The 13,728-nt window shown below is 38.4% G+C and overlaps 1 protein-coding gene across 2 annotated transcripts in view; it reads left to right on the forward strand.

Annotated features, from left to right (window-relative positions):
- The window catches only part of LOC101640242 (integrin subunit beta 3 binding protein), a 67,051-nt gene that overhangs the window by 30,336 nt on the left and 22,987 nt on the right, over positions 1–13,728 (forward strand). For both annotated transcript variants that reach the window (XR_006680244.1, XM_045292166.1), the window contains exons 3-5: positions 4,567–4,702; positions 8,274–8,343; positions 13,505–13,583. Coding sequence is in view for 1 of the 2 variants with exons in the window: in XM_045292166.1 (XP_045148101.1) it covers positions 4,567–4,702; positions 8,274–8,343; positions 13,505–13,583 (285 nt within the window). In the remaining variant the exon portion in view is untranslated. The remainder of the gene's footprint in view (positions 1–4,566; positions 4,703–8,273; positions 8,344–13,504; positions 13,584–13,728) is intronic.

A 13,728-nucleotide genomic window follows, 5' to 3' on the forward strand; every position in this document is an offset into this window, starting at 1 on the left:
TGAAATATAATTTAACAAATTCTTGTGAAAAATTTCATGACCTTTTAAACGATAACAATCTGCTAAAAAAAATTCACTCCAATGAGAAATACGCCAAAGAATAAAATAATACTATACATAATTTTTAATGTATTATATTTATAAATTGTACTTATGTTGGAATAAAAAAATATTACAATACTATTTTTGCATTCTATGAAAATTTTTGTTGCTCCATGTAGACCAAATTTTTAATCAAGAACACCCCCCACCCCACCCCCCACTGGTCAATGGTGTCCCACTTTACCAATGTTAAAATCTGGTCACCTTAGTCTTGGGTCCCTGATCTGCACTCGCCCTAATTCACAATGATTTGATTTTTTGTTCTTTGATGCCTGATCCCTTAGACACCTCGTGATCGCACAGGCTGGTTTACCTTCAAGTCTTTAAGACCCCAGACTCGTCACGTGTTTGAGTATTCCTCTTCCACATTGCAGGACTCTCTCGTAGCAGATGACTACAGCGCACTTTGATTTCTCCTTCTGAATTTCTGTTACACATGTACTACCCTAAGCCCTCTTCTGTGTTGATTTAATGTTTAAGCTTTCTGAGGCCAGGACATTTGATTATATCTATTCATATGTAATATGTAACAAATGCTGGATGATCGGTAATCATTGAAAACACATTTTAGGGGAATTCTGAAGAGGTGGCAATGAATATTGTGATATGGCAGGTTCAGAATATGATGGAAGAACCCTAAACTACAGAGAGGACAGGTCTTGGGAAAGCTAAGGAAGGAGTTCTCTCAACGCTGTGATCGCAAGATGACCTGAAGTACAACATCCAGAGCCTGATGACTTATAACTGGAGCCCTGGCGGTGTAGTGGATTACAAGTTGAATTGCTAACCACAAGGGCAGCAGTTTGAAACCACCTGACATTTCTTGGAAAAAAGATGAGGTTTTCCACTCAAGTAAAGAGTTACAGGTTTAGAAACACACAGGGGTAGTTCTACTCTGTCCTATAGTTTCACCATGATTTAGAAATCACTTGATGGCATTGAGTGTGGTTTTTAGTGTTTGGGAACATAGACACTTGGCTGAATAAATAATGCACAAGCGCATATATTCTGACTATAGTGACTTGTCTATTTAACAAGCAGATCTTTTTAAGTCATTGATTCACCAAACATTTTCTAGTTTTAGGCCACAAAGATGAAGAGATGATCTGTAATTTAAGGTGCTTAAGGTCTATAGTGGCAGACAGATATAAAACGTTATTGTAATGGGTTAAATGCAATACAAGTTATACGCAGTCTGTGGGAGCACAGAGGAGGAAGCTACATAGATGACTGCTTCGGATTGCCCAAGTTCTCAAAGCCTTATGTGCAACTTTGAAAGGCATATGGCAGCACTAAGGAATCGTAGTGCAGGAGTTAAGTGCTCAGTTATGAATCAAAATGTTTGAGGTTTGAACCCCCAGCCACTCCACAGAAGATGTGGCAGTCTGTCTTGAAAACCCTATGAGGTGCTTCTACTCTGTCCTATAAGGTTGCTATGAGTTGGAATCAATTTGATGGCAGAGAACTTGGTTTTTTGTTGTAGTTTAAACCAGCACCTAGGAGCCCTGCAAGCATAGTGAATTATGTGTTGGTCTGGCAGTTCATACAACCAGATTAGGCTCTTTTTTAAGTCATTTTATTGAGGCTCTTTTCGCAATCTATACACCCATCCATTGTGTCAAGCACATTGTTTGCCATCATCATTTTTAAAACATTTTCTTTCTACTTGAGTCCTTGGTCTCAGCTCATTTCCCCCCTTCCCTCCCTTGCTTATGAGCCCTTGATAATTTGTAAATTTTTTTTTTCATGTCGTAAACACTGACAGCTGTCTCCCTTCACCCACTTTCCTATTGTCCGTGCCCCTGGGAGGGGATTTTATGTCGATCATTGTGTTCAGTTCCCCCTTTCTCCCCCACCTTCCCCTTATCCTCCTAGTGTCGCTTCTCTCATTATTGATCCTGAGGAGTTGATCTGTCCTGGATTCCCAGTGTTGGGAGCTCTTCGGATGAGGCTTTCTACACCCTTAAAAGTCATCATTTTGAGTAAAGTCTGTGGGAGTGGCGGCTTTGAGATCTTCATTTGCTAGTGGGGCATGACTCAATGTAAAGAAAAATAGCTGCACAAATCTGCTAATGAACAGAATTTGGAATGGGCGAGGTGTGAATCTAGGAAAATTTGAAGTCGTCAAAGAAGAAATGGAAAGCATGAAGATCGATATCCTAAGTGTTAGTGAGCTATAACAGACTGGTATTGGCCATTTTGAATCACAAAATCATAATTTACTCTGCCGGGAATGACACAATCAAGAGGATTGATGTGTGACATTCGTTGTCAGAAAAGATCTTTTAAAATCAACCATGAACTACAATGCTATCTGCAATTGGATTATATCTATCCACCTTCAAGGAAATTCGATCAATACAACTATCACTCAGATTTATGCGCCAACCACTAACGCTAGTGATGACTTACATCCTTAGAGATCTGTGTACCACACACAGAATTTTGAGATTAGAAGGCTTAGAAGAAAATCAATTTGGATATATGTTGGTCTCATTAAAGAACTAAAACCAGAGAATGATGGGGGGGGTTGTGCGGAGTGGAGACCCAAAGCCCATTTGTAGGCCACTGGAGATCCCCATGCAGAGGAGTCTTGGGGAGGAGACGAACCAGTCAGGGTGCGATGTAGCAACGATGGGAAATACAACTTTCCTCTGGTTCCTAAATGCTTCCTCCTGGCCCCCACTATCATGATCCAAATTCTACCTTGCAAGTCTGGCTAGACCAGAGGATGTACACTGGTGCAGATGGGAGCTGGAAACACAGGGAATCCAGGGTGGATGATCCCTTCAGGACCAGTGGTGTGAGTGGCGATACTGGGAGGGTAGAGGGAGAGTGGGTTGGAAAGAGGGAACTGATTACAGGGAACCATATGTGACCTCCTCCCTGGGGAACGGACAACAGAAAAGTGGGTGAAGGGAGACGTCGGACAGGGCAACATATGCCAAAATAATATTTTATAAATTTTCAAGGGCTCATGAGGGAGTGGGGAGCAGGGAGGAAGGGGGAAAATGAGGACCTAATGCCAGGGGCTTAAGTGGAGAGGAAATGTTTTGAGAATGATGAGGGCAATGAATGTACAAATGTGCTTTACACAATTGATGTATGTATGGATTGTGATAAGAGTTGTACGAGCCCCTAATAAAACTATTTAAAAAAAAAAAAAGAACTAAAAGCCAATGTAAGTACTAGAATGAAAATGGTACTTTTCATTCTGTAAATCAAAGTCCAGCAAAATGACATGTACTGCAAACCTAAGACAGGAAAGAAAGAAAAGATCCAAGTGGATGTCAGAAGAGACTCTGAAACTTGCTCTTAATTGTAGAGCAGCTAAAGCCAATGGAAGAAAGGGTGAAGTCTAGGAGCTGAACAGAAAATGTCAAAGGGCAGCTCAAGAAGACAGTCAAATATTATAATGAAATGTGCAAAGATTTTGTCTTGCTTTGATCCACAATCACTGCTTATGGAAGCAGTAGTCAAGAGATCAGAAAGAGTGGCTTTAGGTAAATCTGCACAGCACTCTTTAGATTATTGAAAAGCAAGGTTGTTACTTTGAGGACTTAGGTGCACCTTACTCAAGCCAGGGCATTTCCCAGAGTCTCATGCATGTGAAAGTTGGACATGAACAAGGAAGACTGAAGAAGGAATAATACTTTTTAATTGTGGTGCTTGAGAAGAATGTTGAAAGTACCATGGACTGCGCTAAAAGAACATACAGATCTGTCTTGGAAGAAGTATGACCACAGTGCTAAGGCAAGGATAGCAAGACTTCGTCTTACATACTTTTCACATGTCAGGAGAGCCAGCTCCTGGGGAAAGACTTCATGCTTGGTAAAGTGGAGGGGCAACGAAAAAGGAAGTCTCTTGAGATGTATTGACCCAGTGGCTGCAACACTGGGCCAGGCATAGGAACATGTGAGGATGGCACAGGACTGTGCAGTATTTCTTGCTGATGTGCGTAAGGTACCTACCTGTGTGTTAGAACCAACTCAGTGGCAACTAATACAGATCAGCAGCCTCTGAAACCCACAGGGACAGTTCTGCGCTGTCCTGTAGGGTTGCTACGAGTTGTTGGAATCGACTTGACAGCAGGGATTTCGGTTTGGTGAACCCAGGAGTGATCTTAGGACACCTTGTAGACCCTACTTAAAAGGCACCCTTGAGAGTTTCCTGCCCCACAACATCACTACACTTCCTGCTCAGTTAAAAAACAAAACACTCGCAACATGGCTGGACAGTAGCCGTTTACTGCTAAAGTGATGTAAATACCAAGTTAAGATGCCTTAATTATTGTGGAGGCCTGAAATATGTACATAACTTGAAAAGCTGTTGTTGGTTTTGATTGTGAAAATTAGTTATATTTGAAATCTGAAAAGAATAAGTTTGCTGAGTTCTTAAAGGTAATTTTAAAGACCTATAACTAATCAAGAGTATCTCTGTTCCAAATTATTATCTTAATTACAGTCATTTGAGCCTTCAAACATCCAGAAGAAAAAAAGTCTTTCAAATTTTTCTCCAACAACTGGGACCTGGCAAATAAGCCCATTTGCTTCTCCCACAAGGTCTGAAAAACAAGAACACAGAAGTGGGTCTTCAAATGGTTAGTTGAACATCTTTTCCCACTTATTTTAAGATTGTTCTAGCTAATAGGAAAAATCAAGATTTTGATTTAATAATATACGAATGGGCTGTAGCTGATTTTTCTCAAAAAGAATTCAATGTAGAAACAGCTAGAATAGAATGTAGATAACACTGTAGACATAAATGTAAACTTTTTAGGCACTTATTTTAAAATGCTACTGCAGACTTTGTTCCCTTACAGTCCTATCCATTAAGTAAAAATTATGGCCTGACTGCCTTCAGCTACTATCAATTATACTGGTTACAGATACGCCCCTTAACAAGCTATCTGTCATGTGCATCAATTAAAGGGCACATAATTCAGGTACTGCTGCACTACAGTTTGCAAGTGATAGTTCTAAAAGTTATTTTTAGCCATGTTGTCCATTTTAGGTTTATCCACATGTAGTATATCTTTATATAGCTTCCTTTATTTGTTGTATTTTATTCCCTTCTTTTCTCTGTACTATTTTAAATGGGTTGGCAAAACATTTATGGACTTATCCATTAGAGGAAGACTCACTTAATACAAAGTTATTTATTTTGTAAAGAATTGTTTGCTTAATTTTGGCAACACCATATATACTCGAGTATAAGCTGAAGTGAATATCAGCCGAGGCACCTAATTTTACCACAAAAACTGCATTAAAAATGTGCTGAAAAACTCGGCTTATCCACAAGTATATATAGTATGTGTTACTCTGGTAGTTTGTAATTTTATATCTGGTAGGTTATGTATTTTTTAAAATACAGTAATCTAGAGTTAATTAATATTTGAAGAGGTCATGAACCAGTGGCTCATAGTTTTACAGAACTTTAAGCATGCTCAAATTAATAAAATATGATTTATGTATGCTGTGATTGCCTAATTTATCTTTTATTGTTAAACACGTACTAAATGTTAAACACATACTATGGGCTACAGAGAAATGGGAAAATTTCCTCATCTAACCTGATTTTGTTTAAATGAAACACATCATGAGATTATAAACTTTTTACCATTTTTTAAATTAAAAGATCATTAATGATTTTGACTTTGTCTTATCATTACTATATTCCTTAAAGCTATTACTTGTAGAATTTCATTCACAAAATTGTATGCAAATACATACATTTTCAAGTTACGTAGTTCTTTTTAATATGTACCTGGAATGCTTCTATTTATAATTTAAAATACCCTAGGTATTGAATATTTCTATACTAAAATGTGAATAGATTTTAAGTGGATATATACTCAATTTCCATATTAAATATGAACTTAAGGGAATAGGCCTTTTGCCCATAAAAAGATTGGTCACATGATTGAAGTTGACATTTCGGTGGTAATTATTACAGGTTATAGTACTAAGTAAGCTCTTTTGAAAGTCATATAGCAAGGGTGTCTGAGGTACTGACAGTATTCTTTTTCTGGACCTGTGCGATAGCTTTACTGGTTTACATTATAATTATCTATTAAACTGTATATTTATGTTTTATATATTCTTCAATATGTATATATCATGCACAGCATTTCAAATACAGGAATACGATGCCTAATTCTATACCCGATGATGTGATTTGTGATCACTTCGTTGCTCATCCTAATATGTCATCCTAGACATCTTCTAAGATGACCTAAGTTCCAAAGAAAACATGACTTTATGAACTAATTTAAATTCTATATGAGGCCATAGCTATATTAACAAGGTCCACTCTTAAAATATTGTACAAAACATATTTTTGGATTGTATCTAAATAAGAGTTTTTATGTAAATAACATTTCAAGGATATTTTATGTGCTGCTACTCACTTTCCACCATGACATTTAAGGCCAGGAGTAATCTAGTGGCTCAGACCTCCTCTGCCTCCGTCCCTCCTGCTCTCCCAGTGTCTGTGCTCCGCTAGCCGTCCGACCTGCGGCTCTTCCGGACTCATTCTGAGTCCCCTGCACTTGCAGGTCTCTCCACCTGCAATTCTCTTGCCTCCGTCATATTTTTTCTGTATTTAATATACCATATTCTTACATACATGCCACACACCTTCTACATTTGCCATCTGCTGCCTCACCTGGGAGGTGGTTTCATCATAAGGGTGGCTATGCCAGTTTTTGTTACATCTTACGGTTAAGAAAAAGAAGGGAGTGAAATGGTTGGCAAATGTAGATGGCATGTGCATTTTGTTTGAAAGTACAGTGTATTTGGACTTTTTCAGCAGAGACTTAATATTTAATTTATAGTTATCAAAAGGAAGACAAATCTGGTTCTGTGTCTCCCCTACACTTGTACTCAACATGAGCCGATGTACCAGCTTAACATGGAGTGACTGGCTCCAGCTCTGAGAACTGAGAGTTATATAGTGTGCCGATAGCCTTCCCTACCGTCTAACAAATTGTTCCAAATTACCAAGTGTTTAAGAGAAGAGGAGGGCTGGTAAGTCTTATGTTCACTTCCAAAAAAACATCAGACTTACTATTTAACAATGAGAATAGGTTAAACAGAAAATTTGGTATAATTAATCAGTTCTTGTACACTGGACAATGCATGTGAGGATGTCACCCAGAGTGTAGCGATATAGCACAGAGAGAAAAGGGCGTAGTACATGTTTAAAACAGTAAAGGAAAGTAATGGGTAAAATAAGAAGGGCCAACATATGACAGATAGGAGTTGCATAAGAGGGAACAGAAGAGAATGAAGCAGGGGCAATAATAAAAGATTTAAGGGTGATCTATTTTCTGTAACTAAAACCAAAAAACCCAACTCACTGTCATGAAATCATTTCCCACTCATAGCGACCCTGTAGGACAGGTAGAACTGCCCTGTGAGCTTCTGGACTGCAACTCTTTGCCAGAGGAGAAGTCCTGTCTTTCTCTGGTTCACAATTTCTAGATTAAAAGAGTATACTTATTTTTTAATGAATTCAAGTAAATGGACACCTGGTCATATCGTACATAGCATGTTAGATGGAATTCACTGTGAACGTTTAATAAATACTTGTGGCTAGCAGTCCAATGCAGAACCCAAAGTGCCACCAAGTTCCTTAGAATAAACGTGTGGATCCAAATGCAAAACTGCAAATACACATTCAAGGAGCCAGATCCTTTTATCCCTACAAGCAGCTCCATTTGACGGTGATATCACTAGAAACGCATCATTTTCTATTTGTTCGTATTACCAATTTCTTGTTACTTTGAGGAAAAAATCATGAAAACTGGAAGCTTTTAAGATATTTTATCTAGCTAATATATTTTAAATCATGTAATCAAACTGGCTTCTCTGATTTTCTCCTTGATGTGCCATGTTCTGATGGCACATTATGCCATCAGAAATTATAGATTATAAAGCAAAATGGTTTTGTGAATAACAATGAGAAATGTAATAAAAATCATTATTGAAAATTTTGTCAGAATGAAAAAAAAATTTTTTTCCCCATTTGAAATTTCAGAATACTTTTCCTACCTGTCTTTCATTTTTCCCCTCTATTATTTTCTATTTAAAATTTGGCAATCTAAATTCTTTTCAGAATGTGAGGATTTCTCTTTAACCTGTGTTCTTCTATTTATTACACACATATAGGAAAGAGGGGGAAAGCAAATTACCTCAATTCCAGGTTAACTAGAAGAAAGAAGTCTACATCAAACGACAAGTAAGTTGGTTCATTTTGAAGTAGTACTCATATGTGTCTTACAGTTAAAGATTCACACTGATAAATGTGATAACTTAAGGGAAATCATTCATTACAGAAAAGAACACACCCCTGAGTTGTTCTCGTTCTTCAGAAAGTAAAAGACCTGGTATTCTGAGGTAATGACGTTTTTGTAAGTTGTCTTGAGTCAGGTCCACCTCATTTCAACCCCATACAGAAAAGAGTAAAACATTGGCCCCGCCCTTTGCCCATGAGCACTGCTGTTTGAGGCCATTGCTGAAGGCCGTGGTGAATCCACTTCATTGAGGATGTCTCTCGCATGATCTCCTTCTCCAGCAGCCAAAGTAAGCAACTAGAAATCTCAGGCAATATTTTGCGATTCGTGGGGTTTTTCCCCTGGTTAATTTCCTAGTAGATGACCAGGTTGTCTTTCCAGTCTATGTTAGTTTGCACGTTCTGCTGAAACCTGTCTACCACGGGTGCTCCTCTGGTATTACAACTGCCAGTGGTATAAAACCAAGCCCAGTGCCAGCCAGTCAATTCCAAGTCAGAGTAAATCTTCTCCAGGCTTCTAGAGGCTGCACATGTTTATGGAAGCAGATAGCCTCCTGTTTCTCCTTCTGAGCCACTAGTTGTTTTGAACTCCTGACCTTGCAGTTAGTGGAACATCCAACAGTTCTGCTTGGGCTTCACCAGTGGCATAGCTTCCTACATTAACAGCAAAATGCAAGCCCTCACTGTATGGCAAATTAGCAGGGTTGGGCCCGGTTTTCCAAACTTATTTATAAGAGACCATCTTAAGGTTTACTGTAAGGTGAGCACAATAGCCTCTTCAGATTAACATAAACAGAGAGGTAATACATTTTACTGAACCATGATATCTACCAATAGCTGCTACAAGGAAGAGCCGGGAGCACAGAGAAGTTAACAGAGTAAGGACCTAGAGGAACATGGAAGACTCCCCTGTTCAGTACTCTAATGTTTTCATATTGGCCTACGAGTGGTGCCATTATCTGCAGAAAACTATTACATATGTACAAGTATTCAGGAAAGAGGATTTCTGTTTCCCCACTGAGGCCACAAGGTTTGAATTCAGCAGAAGATTGTTGGATTTTCCAAATACGTAGTTCCAAAAGTGTTTAGCCTATTTACCATTTGACCAGTATTTTCTGTGCATTTCACATTTTACCATCTTGAAGCTTCTACCCGCTAGGAGTTTATGGTTATTTTGTTACATGCCTTCGCTGACCTAGAAATGGGTTGTGGTTATGTTTTGTGATTTTGCTCCCGCCCCAATCACGGAATAGAGCTCCAAATACTTTTTCCCACACTGTATCATGATTTGTAGTTCTGACCTCAGGTCAGGCCACAAGTTTATTTTCATTATACAACTGAACTATAGTATTAAACAGTGGTAGGAGTTGTTGGGTGCTCTGAAGTTGGTTCTGAATCACAGCAACCTCGTGTACAATAGAATGAAACACAGCGTGGTCTTCCCCACTGTTGTTACATTTGAGCCCACTGTCACAGCCATTATGTTGATCCTTCTCCTTGAAGGTTAAAAGATACACTGAGTGCCATTTAAGGTTCAGTCAGGATGGAGGGGAGTGTTCCACCTCAGTCAGTGTGCCCTTTATATACTTGAGAAGTTCTTTTCTCTAGCCATGCACCCACACTCCCAAGGGTTTCATCAGCTCTAGTCTTTCCAACCCTGCGTTTCCTTCCATCCTCCTGTCAAAGCTCCCAGTTCCTCATTTGGACTAATCACAATGAAGTATTAGGGCATTTTTTATAACTTGATTACTTAATTTTTAAAATTAGATAATACACATATATAATAAAAACCTCAATTATACAAAAGGATATACAGCGAAAAAGAATGCCAAGTAACAATTGATGAATCACAGAGAATCTTTTATTTAAAAGATGATTCCTACTAAACCAAATAAATTCTGATTCAAACAACTAAAGTGTAATAAGTTTAGAAATAAGAGGCATATAGAAGGACATGTTTTAGGGCCAAAGAGTTACTACATAAGCAAGCCATCCCATACTTGTTGCTTTACTCCTGAATCAGCTCTCCATTAGCTATTTATAGTTTCTTCTGCTTTCTCTTTCTAAACCCACTAATTTGCCCTAAGTTCCAGATTTTTTTAACAAGAACTCCCAGGACAATGAGCTTCCTAGTAGCAAGGAATGAGCCAAACTGTTGTTAGCAGTCACTTAGCAAATTTCTCCCAATCTAAAGATTCCTGTTAAGTATTTCATTCCATGAGTTGTTAGAATTTATTAGAATTAGAAATGTTAGTGGATTTAAATATAAGCCAAGATATTTTACAATATATGAAAAGTGCGTTTCTCATAATTTTTCCACTCATTATAAAATTGCTCAGTCTTAATCCATATAGCAATTTTACTTTTGTGGATCACTTTTAAATGATCATAACATTTTATGTTTTCTTCTGGCAAGATTACTACTTGCAAAGCAACTCAAGAAAAAACTGGGCAAGAAGACTGACCCTTCACAGGAAGGCTGTCCATGTTACCAGTAAGCATGAGAAGGTGCTGGACCAGAGAAATGCACATTAACATCTCATTGAATGTTACTACACACTCACTACCAAAAAATCAAACTGAACTCATTGCCTCAAGTCAGTTCCAGCTCCTGGTGACCCCACGATGTTAGAGGAGAATTATTCCATAGGGTTTTCTTGGCTGTAATCTTTATAGTTGCAGACGACTAGGCTTTTTTCCAGAGTCCCTGGGTAGTTTAGCAGCTCATCACAGACTGCTTGTGTGATCTAGGACTGGGGGCCCTCCTGAATCTCAGCCCTTCCTTTCATTATGGAGATGGACCCCAGTTTGTACTCATAAGCCCACCTTCCTGTCTTAGCTAAATTAGGCCCATCTTCAGTCATTCATATTTAAAAGAGGCTTAACCAGTTTTTCTGTGTTACTAGAACCATGTATTAAAAATATAGATAAAAGGCTAGCAGCAGCAATGAAAATCCACTTTCTAGCACATGTGGGATTAAATATTTATGAAGATTGCCATTTTTGTCTGGGATGAAGACAGTGGCAGCCACATTTTCCTCAGAAACTGCTCAGCAAGGAATTTCTCTCTAAAGATTATGAAAGCCTCTCCCCCGAGTCAGAAAATGTAGAGAGATATTTCTTGAATTTCTCAGGATTTAGCAATTGGATGACAGTTATAAAACTAGTGCATGAATTCGACTGACAGAAATGGGAGCAAGGGTATTCATGTAGGAAAGAGGGGAGGAGAAAGAATTAAAGTAAGCACAAATGAGAAGATAGAATGCCCTCTAGCCCACTTGATTCTGCAGTGAGCCAAGAAGTTTCCCTGCAAACGTCGCAAAGGCATGTCTTAAAAGCATGTTCTCCAGATAACTCCCAAGTCCAGACTGCTCTGCAAGGTTATCAAAAACCGTTTGGGGGCTTAGCTGAGCACCCCAATGACCATCCTCATTCGGGAGAAAGGATTGCTGGTATGCCCTTTGACAGTGCTACGTTGTACAACTCAATAGAGAGAGACACCATTAACATTGTGTCTATGTGAACAGAACTTTCAGGAGCCTTCAGAATGGTAGTCTTGCAGGACCTAACCCTGCCCACATGATTTTCAGAGAAGCATCACCAGTTAGTTCCTGGAAGGTGTGAGTTAAGACAATAAAGAGGCCCTACGAAGGCCAAAAGCCTTTTAATACATAAGAGCAGAGTCACTTACTGGGCTCAGTTTTACGTCCCGGGGTGCATTCGATAGGTTTGGGCATCGTGTAGAGAAAACAGGATATCCTCAGACTGGGCTCTTTTTTTTTATAACTCCATCTCTCAAATTGAAGTCTTGATATTAAGTAATCAGATGACTTTGAAGTGAAAAGGCATAATAAAAAAATAAGTTTTTTAAAGGGGAAAAAGCTGTGTCTCTAATATCCTTACATAATTGTTTAAGTATGCTTATTGTTCTCTATCCTTTGGTTACATAATTACACCCTTAGTTGAAACATATAGTGTGTATCTTATCTCTGAAAATTTAACCTGATGTGGAGATTTGCCTTCTTGTTAGCATAAAAATTTTAATGGATAGTCCTGATAAAATTGAAACACATTCAAATAGTATTTCTGCTTCTCTCATAATTTTTTTTCAGTTTATTGACATATGATTCCCATACCACACAGTTCAATGGTTGAAACATGTTAAAGAGTTGTGCAATCATCACCACAACCAATTTTAGAACAATTTCTTCATTCGTGTACCATTATTAGCTTCAAAAGCTCCTCCACCACAACCCCAGGAAACATCTAATCCAGTTACCATCTTTGTAGACTTACCTATCCTGGATTTCACATAAAGAAAAACATACAACTTGACCCCCCACAACCAAACCCCAAAGCAAACTCACTGCCATTGAGTTGATGCCAACTCATAGCAGCTCTATAGAGCTGGCTAGAACTTCCCCTGTGGGTTTCTGAGGCTGGAACTCTTTATGGGAATAGAAAGCCCGTCTTTCGCCAGCAGAGCGTTTGGTGGTTTTGAACTGCTGACCTGGTGGTTAACAGCCCAATGTGTAACCAGTACACCCCCCAGGGATGCATAGCAATTACAAATAAAACACTGAAAGACCTCAGTCCAGAAAAGAGCAGAAAGTAGTAAGATCTAGAACAAATTGTAAGATGAGTCACATCCCATAAGTTAATAATATAGATATGGGCTGTCCAGAACAGGGGCCACAAGCCCTGTGTGGCTATTAAGTACTTGAAATAAAAGATAAATGTGAATAATATAAAGTGAGATGTGCTGTGAGTGTAAATCATACACTAGATTTTGAAATAGGTTTTATTATTTCTATTAATCTTTACAAGAGCAGACAGCCTCATCTTTATCTGGAGGCGGGGCGGGTGGGTGTGAACAGCTGACCTTGCAATTAGTAATACAATGCTCATACTGAGAGCTGATTACATAGTTCATGTCTGTAAAGGACTTAAGGAATGGAGGAACATTTACATCTTTTACCACTTTGGAAATATAAAAAAAATTGGAGAACTGAATCTAAGATCCTTCAAAAAGAATGGTAGCTCTGAAAATGACTCGCCATATTCAAAGGCTTACTCTTGCTAAATGGTATTTTCCATTCGCTTATAGATTCATGATGTTAATATCTGAAGTTGAGAAATCATCAGAAAGTATCGTGGAAATGATGCAGAATTTAAGCAGTATAAAGGTCTGTAGGTTTGGGTTGGTTTTTTTTATTAAGATCATTTTATTGTTATTTATTTATTTTTTTAACATTTTATTAGGGGCTCATACAACTGTTATCCCAATCCATACACACATCAATTGTGTAAAGCGCATTTGTACATCGTTTC

This window comes from Echinops telfairi, unplaced genomic scaffold, assembly GCF_000313985.2.
Source record: "Echinops telfairi isolate 266 unplaced genomic scaffold, ASM31398v2 ScPeMD7_443;HRSCAF=831, whole genome shotgun sequence".
NCBI classification, from domain to species: domain Eukaryota; kingdom Metazoa; phylum Chordata; class Mammalia; order Afrosoricida; family Tenrecidae; genus Echinops; species Echinops telfairi.